The sequence below is a fragment of the Ahaetulla prasina genome, chromosome 4 (assembly GCF_028640845.1).
Source record: "Ahaetulla prasina isolate Xishuangbanna chromosome 4, ASM2864084v1, whole genome shotgun sequence".
NCBI classification, from domain to species: Eukaryota; Metazoa; Chordata; class Lepidosauria; order Squamata; family Colubridae; genus Ahaetulla; species Ahaetulla prasina.
In genome coordinates, this window is record NC_080542.1 from 42,844,556 (window position 1) to 42,862,332 (window position 17,777).

General features: G+C 38.4%; 1 protein-coding gene across 2 annotated transcripts in view; it reads left to right on the forward strand.

Annotated features, from left to right (window-relative positions):
• Positions 1–2,786: 2,786 nt before the first annotated feature.
• Positions 2,787–17,777, forward strand: part of LOC131196830 (keratin, type I cytoskeletal 19-like) — a 45,777-nt gene continuing 30,786 nt past the window's right edge. The window contains exon 1 of one of the 2 annotated variants that reach the window (XM_058180221.1): positions 2,787–2,858. In XM_058180221.1, the coding sequence (XP_058036204.1) occupies positions 2,805–2,858 (54 nt within the window). In that variant the 5' untranslated portion in view covers positions 2,787–2,804. Of the gene's footprint in view, positions 2,859–4,418; positions 4,628–17,777 lie in introns of those variants that run through there. The other variant, XM_058180220.1, reaches the window with a different exon arrangement.

The window sequence follows — 17,777 nt, forward strand, 5'->3', positions numbered from 1 at the left end:
ACTTTGGTGAGAGAGGGAGACATTGTCAGCAAAATGAAATTACCAGTTATAAAAAAACAGAATTGCACTGCAGCCTATTCCTTTATTCATTCATTTGCCTGATTGTCTTTGAAGGGGATGAAACACTCAGTTCAAAAGTCACATTATCATAACCACACCCTTTTTAAAAGAAAACGACAAAGGTTAAGAGCAGCAGAGATTAAAACAAGACATTAAATCATGGCTTCCAGAGAAATTAGAAGTTGAAAGCTTTTCCTTGGTTTTCACAAGGTAGGAAAAGACAGTAAGAGTGAATATTAAATTCTGGATGGAGACACTGAAAGGAGCATCCTTTGATTTGTAGTGGAGTAAAGAAATCAAATATTTGATTTCTCTGAGGTTTTTCAGTGAAGAGAAATTCTGCATTATTTTTTTCAAAGCAGATGTTTTCCAGTATCACTGCTACTGGAAAGAACAATAGGAGTAGTTGTTTTCTTAAATCAGTGACAGTATCAGGGCCTGCCAGGGACAATGAGATAGGTGACACATACATTTAATCAATTAATAAAATAAATGTCTTCTTTTTGAATTTGATTGAAATGTGGGAAGTCAGGGGAATTGTGGGAAGCTGGCAATGTGAATGGGAGAGCACTTATATGCTCTCCTTGGCCCAAATTTATAATTTCTGTAAATGGCAACTCAGGTCATAGCGCTAATGCTGTAAGATAATTTCTCAGAAATGTTCTCTTTTATAAAATTGGACCAGAACTGGTAATCAACAAGATAATTATTTTCTGCTTAGTGCTAATTTTAATTCCCACAACACTGTCAAACTATTTACTAAATATGCACTACTATTAATCTTCTTATCATCATCATCATTCCCATCACCCATCTCCTTTCATTTATGACTATATGACTGTAACTTTGTTGCTTGTATCCTTACAATTTATATTGATATTTATACCCTATGACTATCATAGGTACAAGTGTTGTATCTTATGATTCTTGATGAACGTATCTTTTCTTTTATGTACTCTGAGAGCATGTGCACCAAGACAAATTCCTTGTGTGTCCAATCACACAAATAGAATTCTATTCCATTCTAATGATTATCTGGAATATGATAAAGAATCTTGACTAATCATTGTAATAAATCTAAACCAAACCAAACCCAAATCAGCACCTTTTACATTGTTAGACTTCCACACTTCCTAGCTTCCTAGCTGATTTGGACTGGACAATTAAAAAGCAGTCTCAAATAGAGGACTAATTTTTCAAAAGAACAAGATGTAGGCAAGCTACCTATTATTAAAATAGAGAATTTCTTCAGAAGCTTAAGATAAAACACTGAAGTTATTGAAAAACTTCAAGATGGCATGAGATATCTTCATGGAAGTTTGAAATTTGAAGATCTGAATAAACGTTGTTATTTATTTATTTGTTTACTTACTTACTTACTTACTTACTAATTAACTAACTAACTAACTAAATGTATATGCCACCTATATCATTTGAGAGACCCTTGGTGATTAGCCTTAATCAGACTTCATACAAATTATGATCGGACAAAAAAAAAACAAAAAAACCCCATGCTGAAAGAAAATTTTATACATGGTGATTAGTATTCCCAGAGCCACTTGAAGTTTCCAAACCGATTTTTGTAACTTCTCCCCAACTCTATTTGAAAGTGATGGTATAGTTCCCCACTATACCTAAGGCAGGGAAACATTAACAAGATAATGCAAAATTATTTTTTTTAAAAAAACCCTTCATTCCTCTCCCATAACTGCTAGAATCCCAGAAAATTCTGGTTTTGTCCATGTATTTGAATGGCATTACCTGCTTTATGTTACAGTTCTAGCTACTTTAATTTCATTTCCTCCAACCCCAGATACTAGGCTGTGACCACAATTTTCTAAATAGGATAGAGCAAAAAAAAAAAAAAAGGAAAAAGCTACAAAAGTACAAGCCATAGTAACAAGAACTATTGAACACTGAGTAGATTTTATGATGAAATCTGGTATCCTCCATTTCTCTTTATAAGAAACTCTGGGTCTGATTTATTTGCTCTGAGATCCCTGGGGAGTGTGCTTCTTTCTTCTCAATTTTCAGATTTGCCCTCGTAGATCATGCTCTGATAATATTGTAGAAGTGCTTTACCCCACAGGTGCTTCACTTTGCAAGAGAATAAAGAAAAGAAAGAGGAAAGACATTCAAACCCAGCAATTGCACCATCTGAAAACAACAACAACCATAAAAGCCAATCCTTCTCATAAAACTTTTAATATATACCTAACATTGAAGCAAAAGCCATTATTCAGGTTCTGGTCAGTTAGAAAAGGGAGGGAGGGAGTGAGTTTTTTTTTTTATTTGGCAAGTTTGCAATTGTAAAAATGTATTAACAAAAGATAATGAGATGATGATGAGAGAAGCCCCTAAAATGATGAGAAACCCTATAGTTTCTTTCCAGCTGTGCCAGCTGCCTGATTGCTAAATTTGGCTGTGGAAGAACTCATCCATATCTGACACCAGCAATATGCAAACTTATTATAAGATTCCATATAGCAGGAGACAGATTTGACATTTACTTGGCAGCTGGCCTCTCAGCAGAAAGCTTGTCTGAACTTGACATGTGGGACAGAAGAGTTCCTTTGCTTTCATAATTTGGCATCTAATTAAAATCACTAGTCTCGGCAAATCCCTGTGGGGATTTTTTTTTCCTGGCATTGTTCAAGTATAGGATTCTCTGAGTCATCATGAAAGAAGGATCAGGTATGAAAAGAGTATAAGCTGGGGGCATAGTGAAGGGCCAGAACCATAATATGCAGCAGACTAAGCTCTTTTGCAGTGGATTGTGGGAAAATTCTCCCTTGAAGGTATGGAAAATTTAAAAAAAAAAGGGAACAATTTTAGCGATTTTTTAAAGGTTTTGTTTAGAAAACATATCCTAGGGAAAGTTCTTTCACCAGGTGAGCATAAATTAGTTTGATTGTATAATCATCTTGCCTCCTCTACAGAATTTTCCAGGAGTCATTGTGTCTTCTTTCTGACTCCTACCGTATATATTTTTCTTCGTTCTTACCAGAAATATCTATCTGCTAATGAAAAGAAAAAACCTGCTTGGTTGTAGGATATTTTTTAATCAGTAGTGTTAGGAGATATCTATTGTAATGTCCTTCCTGTCAAAGACTACTTCAACTTTAATTGCAATAATACAAGGGCAACCAATAGATTTAAACTTAATGTAAACCGCTTTAATCTAGATTGCAGAAAATATGACTTCTGCAACAGAATCACCAGTGCTTGGAATACTTTACCTGACTCTGTGGTCTCTTCCCATAATCCTAAAAGCTTTAACCAAAAACTTTCTACTATTGACCTCACCCCATTCCTAAGAGGACCATAAGGGGCGTGCATAAGCGCACAAACGTGCCTACTGTTCCTGTCCTATTGTTTTTCTTTTCTTCTTCCTATATATGTTTATATGTGTATATACTATATAATCTTTTTGTATGATGTTGTGACAAAATAAATAAATAAATAATAAAATATCCATGTAGGCACAGCCAAAGTAAATGGAAAACAAAGAATGGCATTAGCCTTTGTAGTTACCTAGTGTGATAAAATCAATCAGCAAATAAATTGGTGCTCTAGCACAAACCAAGGCCCTTGGCTTACACACAATAAGATTCTGCATGCAAGACCTCTAATCCAGTGGTGGAATTCAATTTTTTTTACTATCGGTTCTGTGGGTATGGCTTGGTGGACGTGGTGTGACTTGGCGGGCACAGCTTAGTGGGTATACCCCACTCCAGGGGAAGGATACTGCAAAATCTCCATTCCCACCCCACTCTGGGGCCAGCCAGAGGTGATATTTGCCAGTTCTCTGAACTACTCAAAATTTCCGCTACCGGTTATCCAAAACCTGTCAGAACCTGCTGAATAGCACCCTTGCTCTAATCCCACACATGCTTCATTCTGTCAAATGCTTGATAGAGGCAGCTTCAGCTGTAGGTGTGACCACTACCATTCATATCAACCAAAGGAGATCCTCATCCACAAAGCCCAATTCCATATTTTTCCACTGATGCCTACAAGGAAAGTTTACTTTAAGCAATGTAGTTATGACCACACCTTCATTACTTCTCCTCTTCCCTTCGGCAGTGTCTGATTCCTTTACAGATAAAAACAGATTGCATCTTTCCATACTTTCCTGGCAACATATTTGGGTGTTACTCTGATCATATATCACTGCACAAACTTATTCATCCTATGTTTTAGATTCACTTGACCCCAATCCATGGCCTCCAGTTAAGTTATTGAGAATGTCTTTTTTTCCCTTGGGCCAGAGCATTGGATGAGCGTATCCTCAAATGACTTCCACTGGAATAAACTGTAGTTTGGCCTGATCACCCTGTATTATGGGGTTTTATGAGAGTTTTGGGTGATCGGAAATCTATTTTTTATGTTTTTAACTATATGTAAGGCATCCCAAGTGCCTATGTATGAGTTGAGTAGCTATGCAAATGGGCTTCTGTGGCTCAGACTGGTAAGACAGTCTGTTATTAACAGCAGCTGCTTGCAATTACTGCAGGTTCAAGTCCCACCAGGCCCAAGGTTGACTCAGCCTTCCATCCTTTATAAGGTAGGTAAAATGAGGACCCAGATTGTTGGGGACAATAAGTTGACTTTGTATATAATATACAAATGGATGAAGACTATTGCTTAACACAGTGTAAGCCGCCCTGAGTCTTCGGAGAAGGGCGGGATATAAATTCAAATTTAAAAAAAAATCAATTAAATTAATAAATATTTAAGTCAGAGGTTTGGTGATGAAGAGGTAAATATGCAGAAATAGAAAAGGGTTAGCTATAAGATAAAAGGTAGATTATAATATTCTTAGTTCACAGAACAGATAAAAATATCACTTTATAGTATATTTTTGCAAAAGATTACTTGAAAAATGTATTTTTTAAGAAAAAATGTTTTTTTTTCAAATGGCTAGCTACTTTTCTAAGTATTTAAGAAATATATTAAATATATATTTTTCAAAAGAAATTAAATTAAATACAGAAATGTAACAGAAGTTATAGTTTGTTGGCTATAGTCCCATCTTAGACGTGGAAGGCAGCTGGGTGACCTTGATCCAGTCACTCTCTCTTAGCCCAACCCACCTCATATAGGGTAGCTGTGGGAAAAAATAGAGGAGGAAGGAATATTAAGTATTGGCTTATTTATAAAAATAATAAAGGCATGATATTGTACTGTATGCAAGGAAAGAAAAATAGATTAATACAGAACAATTTTTGGAGAAAATACTATCCTACACTTACATTGTTACCAGTGACTTTTATTAATAACATTCCTACTTGGAAATGGGTAATGGGCCTGTCTGTGGCTCAGACTGCTAATGCAGTCTGTTATTAACAGCAGCTGCCTGCAATTACTGCAGGTTCTAGTCCCACCAGGCCCAAGGTTGACTCAGCCTTCCATCCTTTATAAGGTAGGTAAAATGAGGACCCAGATTGTTGGAGGCAATAAGTTGACTTTGTATATAATATACAAATAGAATGAAGACTATTGCTAACATAGTGTAAGCTGCCCTGAGTCTTCGGAGAAGGCGGGATATAAATTCAAATTTTAAAAAAATCAATTAAATTAATAAATATTTAAGTCAGAGGTTTGGTGATGAAGAGGTAAATATGCAGAAATAGAAAAGGGTTAGCTATAAGATAAAAGGTAGATTATAATATTCTTAGTTCACAGAACAGATAAAAATATCACTTTATAGTGTATTTTTGCAAAAGATTACTTAAAAAATGTATTTTTTAAGAAAAAATGTTTTTTTTTCAAATGGCTAGCTACTTTTCTAAGTATTTAAGAAATATATTAAATATATATTTTTCAAAAGAAATTAAATTAAATACAGAAATGTAACAGAAGTTATAGTTTGTTGGCTATAGTCCCATCTTAGACGTGGAAGGCAGCTGGGTGACCTTGATCCAGTCACTCTCTCTTAGCCCAACCCACCTCATATAGGGTAGCTGTGGGAAAAAATAGAGGAGGAAGGAATATTAAGTATTGGCTTATTTATAAAAATAATAAAGGCATGATATTGTATTGTATGCAAGGAAAGAAAAATAGATTAATACAGAACAATTTTTGGAGAAAATACTATCCTACACTTACATTGTTACCAGTGACTTTTATTAATAACATTCCTACTTGGAAATGGGTAATGGGCCTGTCTGTGGCTCAGACTGCTAATGCAGTCTGTTATTAACAGCAGCTGCCTGCAATTACTGCAGGTTCTAGTCCCACCAGGCCCAAGGTTGACTCAGCCTTCCATCCTTTATAAGGTAGGTAAAATGAGGACCCAGATTGTTGGAGGCAATAAGTTGACTTTGTATATAAATATACAAATAGAATGAAGACTATTGCTAACATAGTGTAAGCTGCCCTGAGTCTTCGGAGAAGGGCGGGATATAAATGCAAATAAAAAAAAAAAAGACTGCCTGATTCCCATCAGTTTTCTGTGTTCAAAAAATTCCTTCTGCTACATTTCTTATAGAATGATATATTAACTGAAATTATCCAGCCATGTAAAAATATTTTTTCTTAAAATGTATAAATTACTTATCTTTTGGGATAATGCAATTTAAAGATATATTTTGAACTTTCCTATGAAAGAAAAATACTATAATTATATAATAAAGGCCTGAGTATGTGTTAGTGCTGAAAGGGAGATTGGTTCATTATATGTTTGATAGGCAGAGTTAATTCCTTACTAGGAATCCCTAATTCTGAGTATGACATTCCGTGTGTCATCCCAACCCATTTGAAAACATAAGAATCTGCAGGAAATGAAAGGAAATTTCATGTGTGCCCTGATGTTTTCAAGAGGTCCTTCCAACCTGTACTGGGTGTAGAAAACATATGGTTGAAGTTGGTGGAGCTGAAGGATCATTATGGTCCAAAATGCTCCAAAAAAATGCTCTGCCTTAAATTTATTGCATCAGCAGCATTTCTGTGGCCATTTCATTTTCTAGTTTAAAAAGAGCACCATGGAAATGAGATTTAAAAAATCAACAGAAGGTTTGATATTGCAGGATGTGGTTAAAGGTGCGTCCAGAGTCTGAAAAGATTGAGGATTACTGGCCTAATCCTATTAAGATTACTATACACATATGCACATGCTCAATTTGCTACTCATACTTTTGCAGAAGGCAAAGCTTCATTTTTCCCAGGCTGTATGCTTTATATGTTGGGACCTGTCTTTTGAGTTATCCTTACATTCCTGTCTTTTTCTTATTGTTGGCATCTCTGCCTGAGTATCCGGTGGAAGCTAACCCCCCAGGGATTTGCAGGTGCCAGATTAATTATAGGATATGCATCTCAGAAACCCCAAGGGAGATTATCTTGCAGAGACATTGCCCAAATCTTGATTTGGATGGCAAGCACTTTGAAGCAGCTTCTTTCCTTGTACAGTATAGTCAGATAGGATGGATGATATACACCACAGAACACACAATTTTTCCATTTGATAACCTAGCAAACCTAATAAGATTGCTTTTCTAAAGATAATATGACAGGCAGCAATAGTGATGGTGGTGAAGAAAGAGTGGGAGATGGAAGTGGATCCATGCGAATATGTTGATCAGGATTAAATAACATTTGTTATGCCAAATTTACACAATTGAAGCTCTCAAGAGTAATGCTGACCAAAAATCCTACTTTGGTAGGCATGGAACTGAAGAAGACAACAATGAGATTAGATAGATAAAGATAGATGATGGATAGATAGATAGATAGATAGATAATAGATTGATAGATGATAGACAGAGAGACGGTTATAATAGACAGACAGACAGACATGTGATCAAGATTCCCTGATTGCTACAGCTGAATTCAAAACTTAGCAGCTCTCCTCTTCAAAAACAGAAGGAGCATATAAAGAGATTGTATAATGTGTTGCTTGAAATAGATTCAGAAAAGGATTTGGTAAAGGATTGTATGATAAAATGGGCACAGAATATTCAGGAACAAATAATGTTGGAAACATGGGAGAAAATCTGGGTTAGAAATGTTAAGTTTACACAAGCACAGAATTTAAGGGAAAATTTTTATAAGATGTTTTATAGATGGCACTTAGATCCTAAAAAATTATCATGTATGTATCCTGATATCCAAGCGAAATGTTGGAGATGTGACTGTGATGACGCTACATATTTTCATATTTGGTGGACTTGTAAGAAAATTAAGGCCTTTTGGATAAGAATATGGTGGATTATTCAAAATGTCCTGAAGAAGAAGATAAAGTTCCTGCCGCAATTTTTCCTTTTGGGAATTATAACGGATTGTACAGTGACTGAGACTAAATTGATTTTGAACTTAATAACAGCAGCAAGGCTGTTGATTGGACAATATTGGAAGAAAAAAGAGTTACCTACAATAGAAGAATGGATATTGAAAGTTACTAACTTGGCTGAGATGGCTAAAATCTCAGCTTTTTTGAAAGACAATACGCAGGAAAGATATTTAATTGAATGGAAAAAATGGATTGATTATTTACAAAACAGATATCAGATTAAGAAATATCAGATTGCCTTTGAATAATTAGGAAGTATTATTTTATATAATGGGGGGTTAGGAAATGAAAAGATTTGGATGAGGTTAATTGGATTAGAAGGGAAAATTTTACTCTATGTTTGGTTTATGTATAACAATACCTTGTGATTGACCCGGGAAGCGGGGTGGTGGTGGTGAAGGGAGGGGGAAGGGGGGTTTGTGGGGGGAGGGGGGGGGAAAGTGGGAAAATGTTTTTGCTTGTTAAAACTTTTTCAATAAAAAAGAAATGTTGGGCAAAAAAAAAAAAAAAAGATTCCCTGATTGCTACAGCTGGATTCAAAACTTAGCAGCTCTCCTCTTCAAAAACAGCAGCTGAAACAAAAGTTTGTAGAATCAACAGACAGGTTTTTCCAAGTCAACCTAACACAATATGATATCAATTTCAATCAAGTTGAATGGTCAATTGCTTCTTAGATCTGCTCTGAATTGTAAACATGGGTTCCCGAAATTAATCTTAATTTTAAACCATTCATTGCTTCTTTAAATGCCGAAAAAGAGGCAATGCATTATCAAAAGGCAATTAAAGAGAGATAAAGAACCACTTTCTAGATATATAAAGATTTATAATTAGAAATAGTAATCATACATTAAAATAGAAATACACCTTTATATATTAGAAAAGCTTGTGACCAACTGACCTTTATGCTTGCTCAGTGTATAAATTAAGGAATCCTCCTCATAGCCTTCAAACCATGGTGTAAACATGCCCCAGTAACTGCTTCTATATGATATGTACTTATAATATTGCTTTTGGTTGATCTCCAGACCACATGATGATACATCTTAAAGTTATCTTTAGCTTTTACTAGTATTAATGTTGTATTTTTTCATGTTTGTTTGACTGCATTTTTTGACTGTCAATAAAATAAGCACTATTCATTGACGTCATAATCTCCAATGTATTTCAGCAGGATCTGCCCAACTTCTACTGGACACATTTGACTGAAGTAGATACCCCTCATCCCCATCCTTCAGTTTCCATGGTCATTTTGGCTTATGTGTAGAATAAAGTAGACATTTGGTTTTTACAAAGGCATCTGGATATGTTATATCTGATTTCTGAAGACTGAGACTGATCTAAAAGTGAATTTAAAAATAAGAGCCTACAAGAATGATATAAAAAAAGATGCTACACTAGACATACAAAAGAAACTGGTTGGTGTCTTGATAGTTCAAAAGCATAAACAAATAACAAACTAGGAGAGTAACTTGGATAATTTTCCTATATTGGATTTACAAAAGAGGCTTGTTAAAGCCTTGAAGAATTTTTGGAGAAGAAACACAGAAAAAAATGAAAAAGAAGTCAAGTTTTAGAACATTATTTGAAGGAACTAAAGAACAAGGTTGTTAAAAGTAAAAGGAAGAAATGTAAAGTTGGTTTATTTGATTAAGTTTAAAAGAGATATGTTGTTATCTCTGGAAACTTTTAGTGGACTTTTGCTATTGAGAGCTGAAATGACTAACTTTTAAGGATTTGTTTGTAGTTAAGAAATGGGATATGGGATATGAGATAAAGAAATCATCTTTTATTTTAAGAAGAGGTGAAAAGATACTAAAATTGATTATACTTGTGATGATGGGGTAATTATCTATCTATCTATCTATCTATCTATCTATCTATCTATCTATCTATCTATCTATCTATCTATCTATCTATCTATCCATCCATCCATCCATCCATCTATCCATCCACCCATCTTCTTTTTAATTACTATATTCTTATTTTTCCCTTATTTTCTATTTTATACAAATACAAATATAAAAATTTGATAAATAAATAAATAAATATACATTTTCTACTTTTTCTTTTTATTCCTCTATTTTCTTTATTTGTATTTTTTATTGTTGTAAATGTAATTTACATTAAATGGGGTTAGTGGGGGTTTTTTTGTTTTTGTTTTTTTGAAAGAGAGTTAAGTCTGTAGTATATAGAAAGTTGATTTTAAAAAGGGGAAAAGAGTTGGGTCTATGCACAAAGGGTTGGTCTCCTCAGTTCCAGAAGGTTCCCAAAGCATCCATTCCATCAAAGCTTCGAGTGTGAGCACATATTGGAGGGAAATGCAGGATGTTGTCATCTTGTTTGGACAAAGCTTGGAGGACTAGCAACTTCACTTAGGTATCCAAAAGCCACAATCCAGAAGGAACAAGAGGCCCATTTATGGGAGTGAATAGACAGGCTACAGATTTCCAGACTACTACACCTTTATTCAGACACAGGTCAAGTCATGGAATTAGCCAGTGGTGGGATTCAAGTAATTTAACAACCGGTTCTCTGACCTAATGATTTCTTCAAACAACCAGTTTGCCAAACTGTTCAGAAAGTTAACAACCGGTTCTCCCGAAGTGGTGCAAACTGGCTGAATCCCACCACTGGAATTAGCCCAGGACAATCACAGACAAGTAACATGCAATTAATCTGCACAGTAGCAGAATTCTTAAGGACAACCATCTAGCACAGCTCCAAGCTTCATGTGGCTTCAAATAACTTTGACTAGGGTTGACTGAAAACAAATGAAAGGGGTGGAATTGTAACAAGACCAAATATAAAAATGAGAATGTAAGAAATAAAACAGAAGATAGAGGATACTGTAGAGCAGCCATCCCCAACTTTTCTGACACCTGAGACCAGACAATTTTTCCATGGACCGATATGGCGGGTGGGGATGATTTGCATATACATAGATGAAGCTTCACTCTCTCACCCACTGCTTGCATAGCCCTGGACCCACAGCCCAGGGGTTGGGGACCATTGATGTAGAGGATATGGGACAAAAGTGCAGAAATAGTAAAGAAAGATCTAGATGCAGAGAAGTTGTATAGATGGCCAGTTTGAGCAAGGTTGGGAGGACCATTCTTGTTCCAGAGGTTCTGAGAAAATTTTTCTTTTGAGACTGCTTGTCATTTGTTGATACTGGCCATTTCATTAATGTTTGCTTTTTAGTTCTTTACAGAAATAAAACAGGCTTACCCAAATTGCTTCCAAATAATACTCTTTAAATATTCCCTCTGTGAGGGAGATGGGTGGTTTCAAAATTTGACAAATAAATAAATAAACAAATAAAGTTATGTCAGGTGATAAGGCATATGAACTAAAATTCATATGCCCTATCACATTACATTACATTATTTGTTTGCATATGCCCATGAAAACTAAAAAGATGTCACATGGCCTTTTCTTAAGGCAAAAATTTTAGGGTACATTTATTGGAATCAATTACTGTTTGCAACAAGTACAGGTAGTCCTCGATTTACGATCACACTTGAGTTCAAAATTTCTGTTGCTAAGTGAGACAATTGCTACGTAAGCGTTTCCCCCGTTACGATCTTTCTTGCCACAGTTGTTAAGTGAATCATTGCAGCTATTAAATTACTAATGCGGTTGTTAAGTGAATCTGGGTTCAATCACGTGACCTCGCGATACTGTACCTCATCATAAATATGAGTCAGTTGCTAGGCATCTGAATTTTGGTCATGTGACCATGGGGATGCTGCAAAGGGGCCTCTGGTGGCTCAGCAGACTAATCTGTCTATTATTAACACAGCTGCTTGCAATTACTGCAAGTTCAAGTCCCACCAGGCCCAAGGTTGACTCAGCCTTCCATCCTTTATTTATTTATTTTATTCGATTTTTATACCGCCCTTCTCCCGAAGGACTCAGGGCGGTGTACAGCCATATAAAAAATCCACAATATACACATTAAAACAAGATTAAAACAAAACATATTACAAGGTGGCCGGAATTTAAAAGCAATTTACAAACCTTAAAATATAAATTACCCCAATTAAAATTTAATAAAACTTTTAGGCCAGTCCCGCTTGAATAAATAGGTGCGTTTTCAGCTCACGGCGAAAAGTCCGAAGATCAGGCACTTGACGTAAACCAGGGGGAAGTTCGTTCCAGAGTGTAGGAGCCCCCACAGAGAAGGCCCTTCCCCTGGGGGCCGCCAGCCGACATTGTTTGGCGGACGGCACCCTGAGGAGACCCTCTCTGTGTGAGCGTACGGGTCGGTGGGAGGCATGATGTAACAGCAGGCGGTCCCATAAGTACCCGGGCCCTAAGCCATGGAGCGCTTTAAAGGTGGTAACCAAAATCTTAAAGCGCACCCAAAAGACCACAGGAAGCCAGTGCAGACTGCGCAGGAGTGGTGTTACATTATAAGGTAGGTAAAATGAGGACCCAGATTGTTGGGGGCAATAAAAGTTGACTTTGTATATAATATACGAATGGATGAAGACTATTGCTTAACACAGTGTAAGCCGCCCTGAGTCTTCGGAGAAGGGCGGGATATAAATGCAAATTTTAAAAAAAGTGTGAAACATAGTCCACATCAGTTTTTGCAGTGCCGTTGTAACTTTGGACAGTCACTAAATGAATCATTGTAAGTGGAGGACTACTTGTATCATCTCTATCTCTGTCATTATTACCTTATTACATTACATTATTATAATTATAGCTGATAGTTGAGGCTTCTTTTCTCTTTTGACAACTTTTAGCAGTACTTTTAAGTATTGCTATCCAGAAGAAAAATGGAATGCAGACTTTTCACCTTCTTGAGAAACTTCAAAAGAATGACTTGTTCAGCAGGTTTTCCTTGTCATGGGAAAGGGCAGTAAGAACAATCTCATTATCTGTCAAGGGACACCATTGCATATCTTTCGGATGGGGAATTTCATGGGTATGTGCAAAGCCTCGGAGGGATGTTTCACTTCAACTGTGTTCCAAGCAGAGCCCACTTGTAAGGCAATGCACTCTTCACTTTGAAGGCATGGATCAAAGCTGTTGTCTTGCTTTCCTTCCTGTCTTTTTATGGAAGCCCAGTAATCAGAAGACCCTTCTGTGCATGGTTATTGTGCTTCTATTGAACTGCACAGAAAACCACAGAAATAGAGCCAGCTCAAAAGTGATTTGATGAACTGTCTGCCAATGTAGGAAACCTGATATTACAACCTTCCTGACGACTGGCTACCTAGCCATTGTTTAAAATGTCAATTTATTATTTATTTATTTTTATTTATTTATTTATTCATATTTGTATACCGCTCTATCTCCCAAAGGACTCAGGGCGGTTCACAGGCAAATAAAACATTTATGTACAAATTAAGATAACCATTAAAAAACTTATTCTAATGCCAAATAATTAAAAATATAAATATAAATATTAAAACCAATTTAAAACCCCTATAAATTTAAAATCTAGGCCAGTCCTGCACAGATGAATAAATATGTCTTGAGCTCGCGATGGAAGGTTCGGAGGTCCGGAAGTTGACGGAGTCCTGGGGGGAGTTCGTTCCAGAGGGTGGGAGCCCCCACAGAGAAGGCCCTTCCCCTGGGTGTCGCCAGACGACACTGCCTAGCTGACGGCACCCTGAGGAGTCCCTCTCTGTGAGAGCGCACGGGTCGGTGAGAGGTATTCGGTAGCAGCAGGCGGTCCCGTAAATAACCCGGCCCTATGCCATGAAGCGCCAGTGCAGTCTGCGCAGGATTGGTGTCATATGGGAGCCACGGGGGGCTCCCTCTATAACCCACGCAGCCGCATTCTGAACTAACTACAGCCTCCGGATGCCCTTCAAGGGGAGCCCCATGTAGAGAGCATTGCAGTAATCCAGGCGAGACGTCACGAGGCCGTGAGTGACCGTGCATAGGGCGTCCCGGTCTAGAAAGGGGCGCAACTGGCGCACCAGGCGGACCTGGTAGAAAGCTCTCCTGGAGACGGCCGTCAAATGATCTTCAAAAGACAGCCGTTCATCCAGGAGGACGCCCAAGTTGCGCACCCCTTCCATTGGGGCCAATGACTCGCCCCCAATAGTCAGCCGAGGACTCAGCTGACTGTACCGGGATGCCGGCATCCACAGCCACTCTGTCTTGGAGGGATTGAGCTTGAGCCTGTTTCTCCCCATCCAGACCCGTACAGCCTCCAAACACCGGGACAGCACTTCGATGGCTTCGTTGGGGTGGCCCGGTGTGGAAAAGTACAGCTGGGTGTCATCAGCGTACAGCTGGTACCTCACACCAAAGCCACTGATGATCTCACCCAGCGGCTTCATATAGATGTTGAACAGAAGGGGCAAGAGAATCGACCCCTGCGGCACCCCACAAGTGAGGCGCCTCGGAGCCGACCTCTGCCCCCCTGTCAACAACGTCTGCGACCGATCGGAGAGATAGGAGGAGAACCACCGATAAACGGTGCCTCCCACTCCCAATCCCCCCAACCGGTGCAGCAGGATACCATGGTCGATGGTATCAAAAGCCGCTGAGAGGTCTAATAGGACCAGGGCAGAGGAACATCCCCTATCCCTGGCCCTCCAGAGATCATCCACCAACGCGACCAAAGCCGTCTCAGTGCTGTAACCGGGCCGGAAGCCGGACTGGAACGGGTCTAGATAGACAGTTTCATCCAGGTGTAAGGGAAACTGATATGCCACCATACTCTCTACAACCAGGATGAAAGGAATCTACCATTTACTAAGACATTCATTCATTCATTCATTCATTCATTCATTCATTCATTGTTTCCTGATTGCTTAATTGTACCCTATGACTATCATTAAGTGTTGTACTTAGAATTCTTGAGGAACGTATCTTTTATTTTATGTACACTGAGAGCATATGCACCAAGACACATTCCTTGTGTGTCCAATTACACTTGGCCAATAAAAAAATCTATTCTATTCTATTCTATTCTATTCTATTCTATTCTATTCTATTCACAAAATGCATATGGCTAGCTATCTTATATACAATAATCTTAAGAAGCTTAGAACAAAATCAGTAAAAACAATAACAAAACAATCATGTGATACATGCATGGAACAGTACACTCCCCATAGCACCCATCAGTTTTATATCCATTGGCTCAGTGGTGGAATTCATTTTTTTTTTACTACCGGTTCTGTGGGCATGGTTTGGTGGGTGTGGTGTGGCTTGGTGGGCGTGGCTTGGTGGGCATGGCGGGGGAAGGATATTGCAAAATCTCCATTCCGACCCCACTCCAGGGGAAGGATACTGCAAAATCCCCATTCCCTCCCCATCCTTGGGGAAGGATGTTGCAAAATCTCCATTCCCACCCACCCCACTCTGGGGCCAGCCAGAGATGGTATTTGCTGGTTCGCCGAACTACTCAAAATTTCCACTACTGGTTCTCCAGAACCTGCTGAACAGCACCCCTGTGATTGGCTCCTCCCCATCCTAGTTCACTACTCGGAGGAAGATCTTTATCACCTTCCAAAAATCTAAAAGGGTAGGAGTCTACTGAATCTCAGGTAGAAGTTTGTTTCTAAGGCATGAGATAGTTACAGAGAAGGCCTTTGAGGTATCAGTTATTTATTTATAACTTTTGTATATTGCCCATCTTAAAACCAAATTCCAGGTTGCTTACAACCCAGTATGTACAGCTTTTAAAAAAAGTGAGAAAACCAAAACAAGAAAAATAGAAAAATTTGGTGCTGCAGCCACAGATTCATGACATAACTCCCTTCATTCTCATCCTGCTCTGAATTCATCCTTTCCCAGGTCCTGGGGAAGAACTAGAGATATTGAAAGGGCAAGGTCTTCCCTGACTTCCAGGGCAGGATATTCTGCAGGGCAGGACTGCAATAGAAAAGGCACATTTCTATGTCTTTACAAGGTGGCAACATTTAAGGAAAGAGACTTGCAGTAGGACGGATAGATATCCTCAGGATCAGGATAATCTGTTGCTGATGCTTTGTAGGGTTTTAAATGTGAAAATGAACACTTTGAATTCAGTGATGGGATTCAAATAATTTAACAACTGGTTCTCTGTCCTAATGGCCAGCTGGATAGGCATGGCTTGGTGGTATGTGACTGTGTGGGCGTCCCATCACTCATGTTGATGGGCGCTTCACAATGTAATAAGGGTTAACCAGAGAGGCAGTTTCTGTAAGCAGGGCTATAAAGATTAGACTAGAAACAACACCAGAATGTTTCCTTCCTGTCTTGCTTACAGGATTAGCCCCGTAAAGTGGAAAAAACCAAAATAAGATTTCTTCTATCAACCAGTTCTCCGAACTGCTTAGAAAGATAACAACTGGTTCTCCCGAATAGGTGCGAACTGGCTGAATCTCACCACTGCCACCATGGGGAGTCTGTACACACTTGTGTGTAATTCTTCTAGTTATTCTTTCATTCAGATTCAAGTATCTATTTCTTTTTAAAGGAAGGCATACAGGGTGAGGACAGGGATCAGAGCAATGATGATAATAATGAAGATGAAGAACGTATCCAATACAAATACCAATTCAGGTGCATTTCAGTGTTTAAGTATATGGAATGGAAAGGGAAACTTTGCTGTCTTGCTTTAGGCAGCATTAAGTCATAATAATGGCCCTGACAACAGTGGTGGGATTCAAATAATTTAAAAACCAGTTCTCTGCCTTCATGATCAGCTGGGTAGGCATGGCTCGGTTGTCATGTGACCATATTGGCGTGGCCAACTCAACATCACTCACTGTTACAATGTAATAAGGGTTAACCAGAGAGGCAGTTTCTGTAAGCAGGGCAATAAAGATTAGGCTAGAAACAACACCAGAGTGTTTCCTTCCTGCCTTCCTTACAGGATTAGCCCCGTAAAGTGGAAAAAACCAAAATAAGATTTCTTCCAACAATTGGTTCTCCAAACTGCTTAGAAAGTTAACAACCGGTTCTCCCAAATAGGTGTGACTGGCTGAATTCCACCACTGCTTGAATTGCACCAAGAAGAAAGCTGGGAACCAGTGCAGCTCACATAATAATAGCAACATGGCATGGGGAAACCAAGGGTTACTGAGAAGTGCCACCACATTCTGAATTAGTTTTAACTTCCAGGTGGCTTTAAGAGTTGCTCCTCTCAGGGGACTTCCGGGTGGCGCCGCTGCGCTAAATGGCGGACAATCTCAGTCCGCCCGTTCTTTGTGATTCTGTGAGAGCTGTTTAGACAGCGTTAATCTTCTGTCAACAGCTCGTAAATCTCTGCCCTCGGGTAAAGAGGGGGAGATGAGCATTTGAACTGAAGTTGAGCCCCCAAGAAAAGCCCCAGAATGATTTCTGGTGGTTTGATGGGAACGCTCCTTCTATAGTTCAAAAAAAGCTCCAGAATCCAGAACGCCTCTGCAAAAGCAGAGCAAAACGCAGCGTCCATCTCCGTGACTGAAGAGGATTACTGATAAATTGT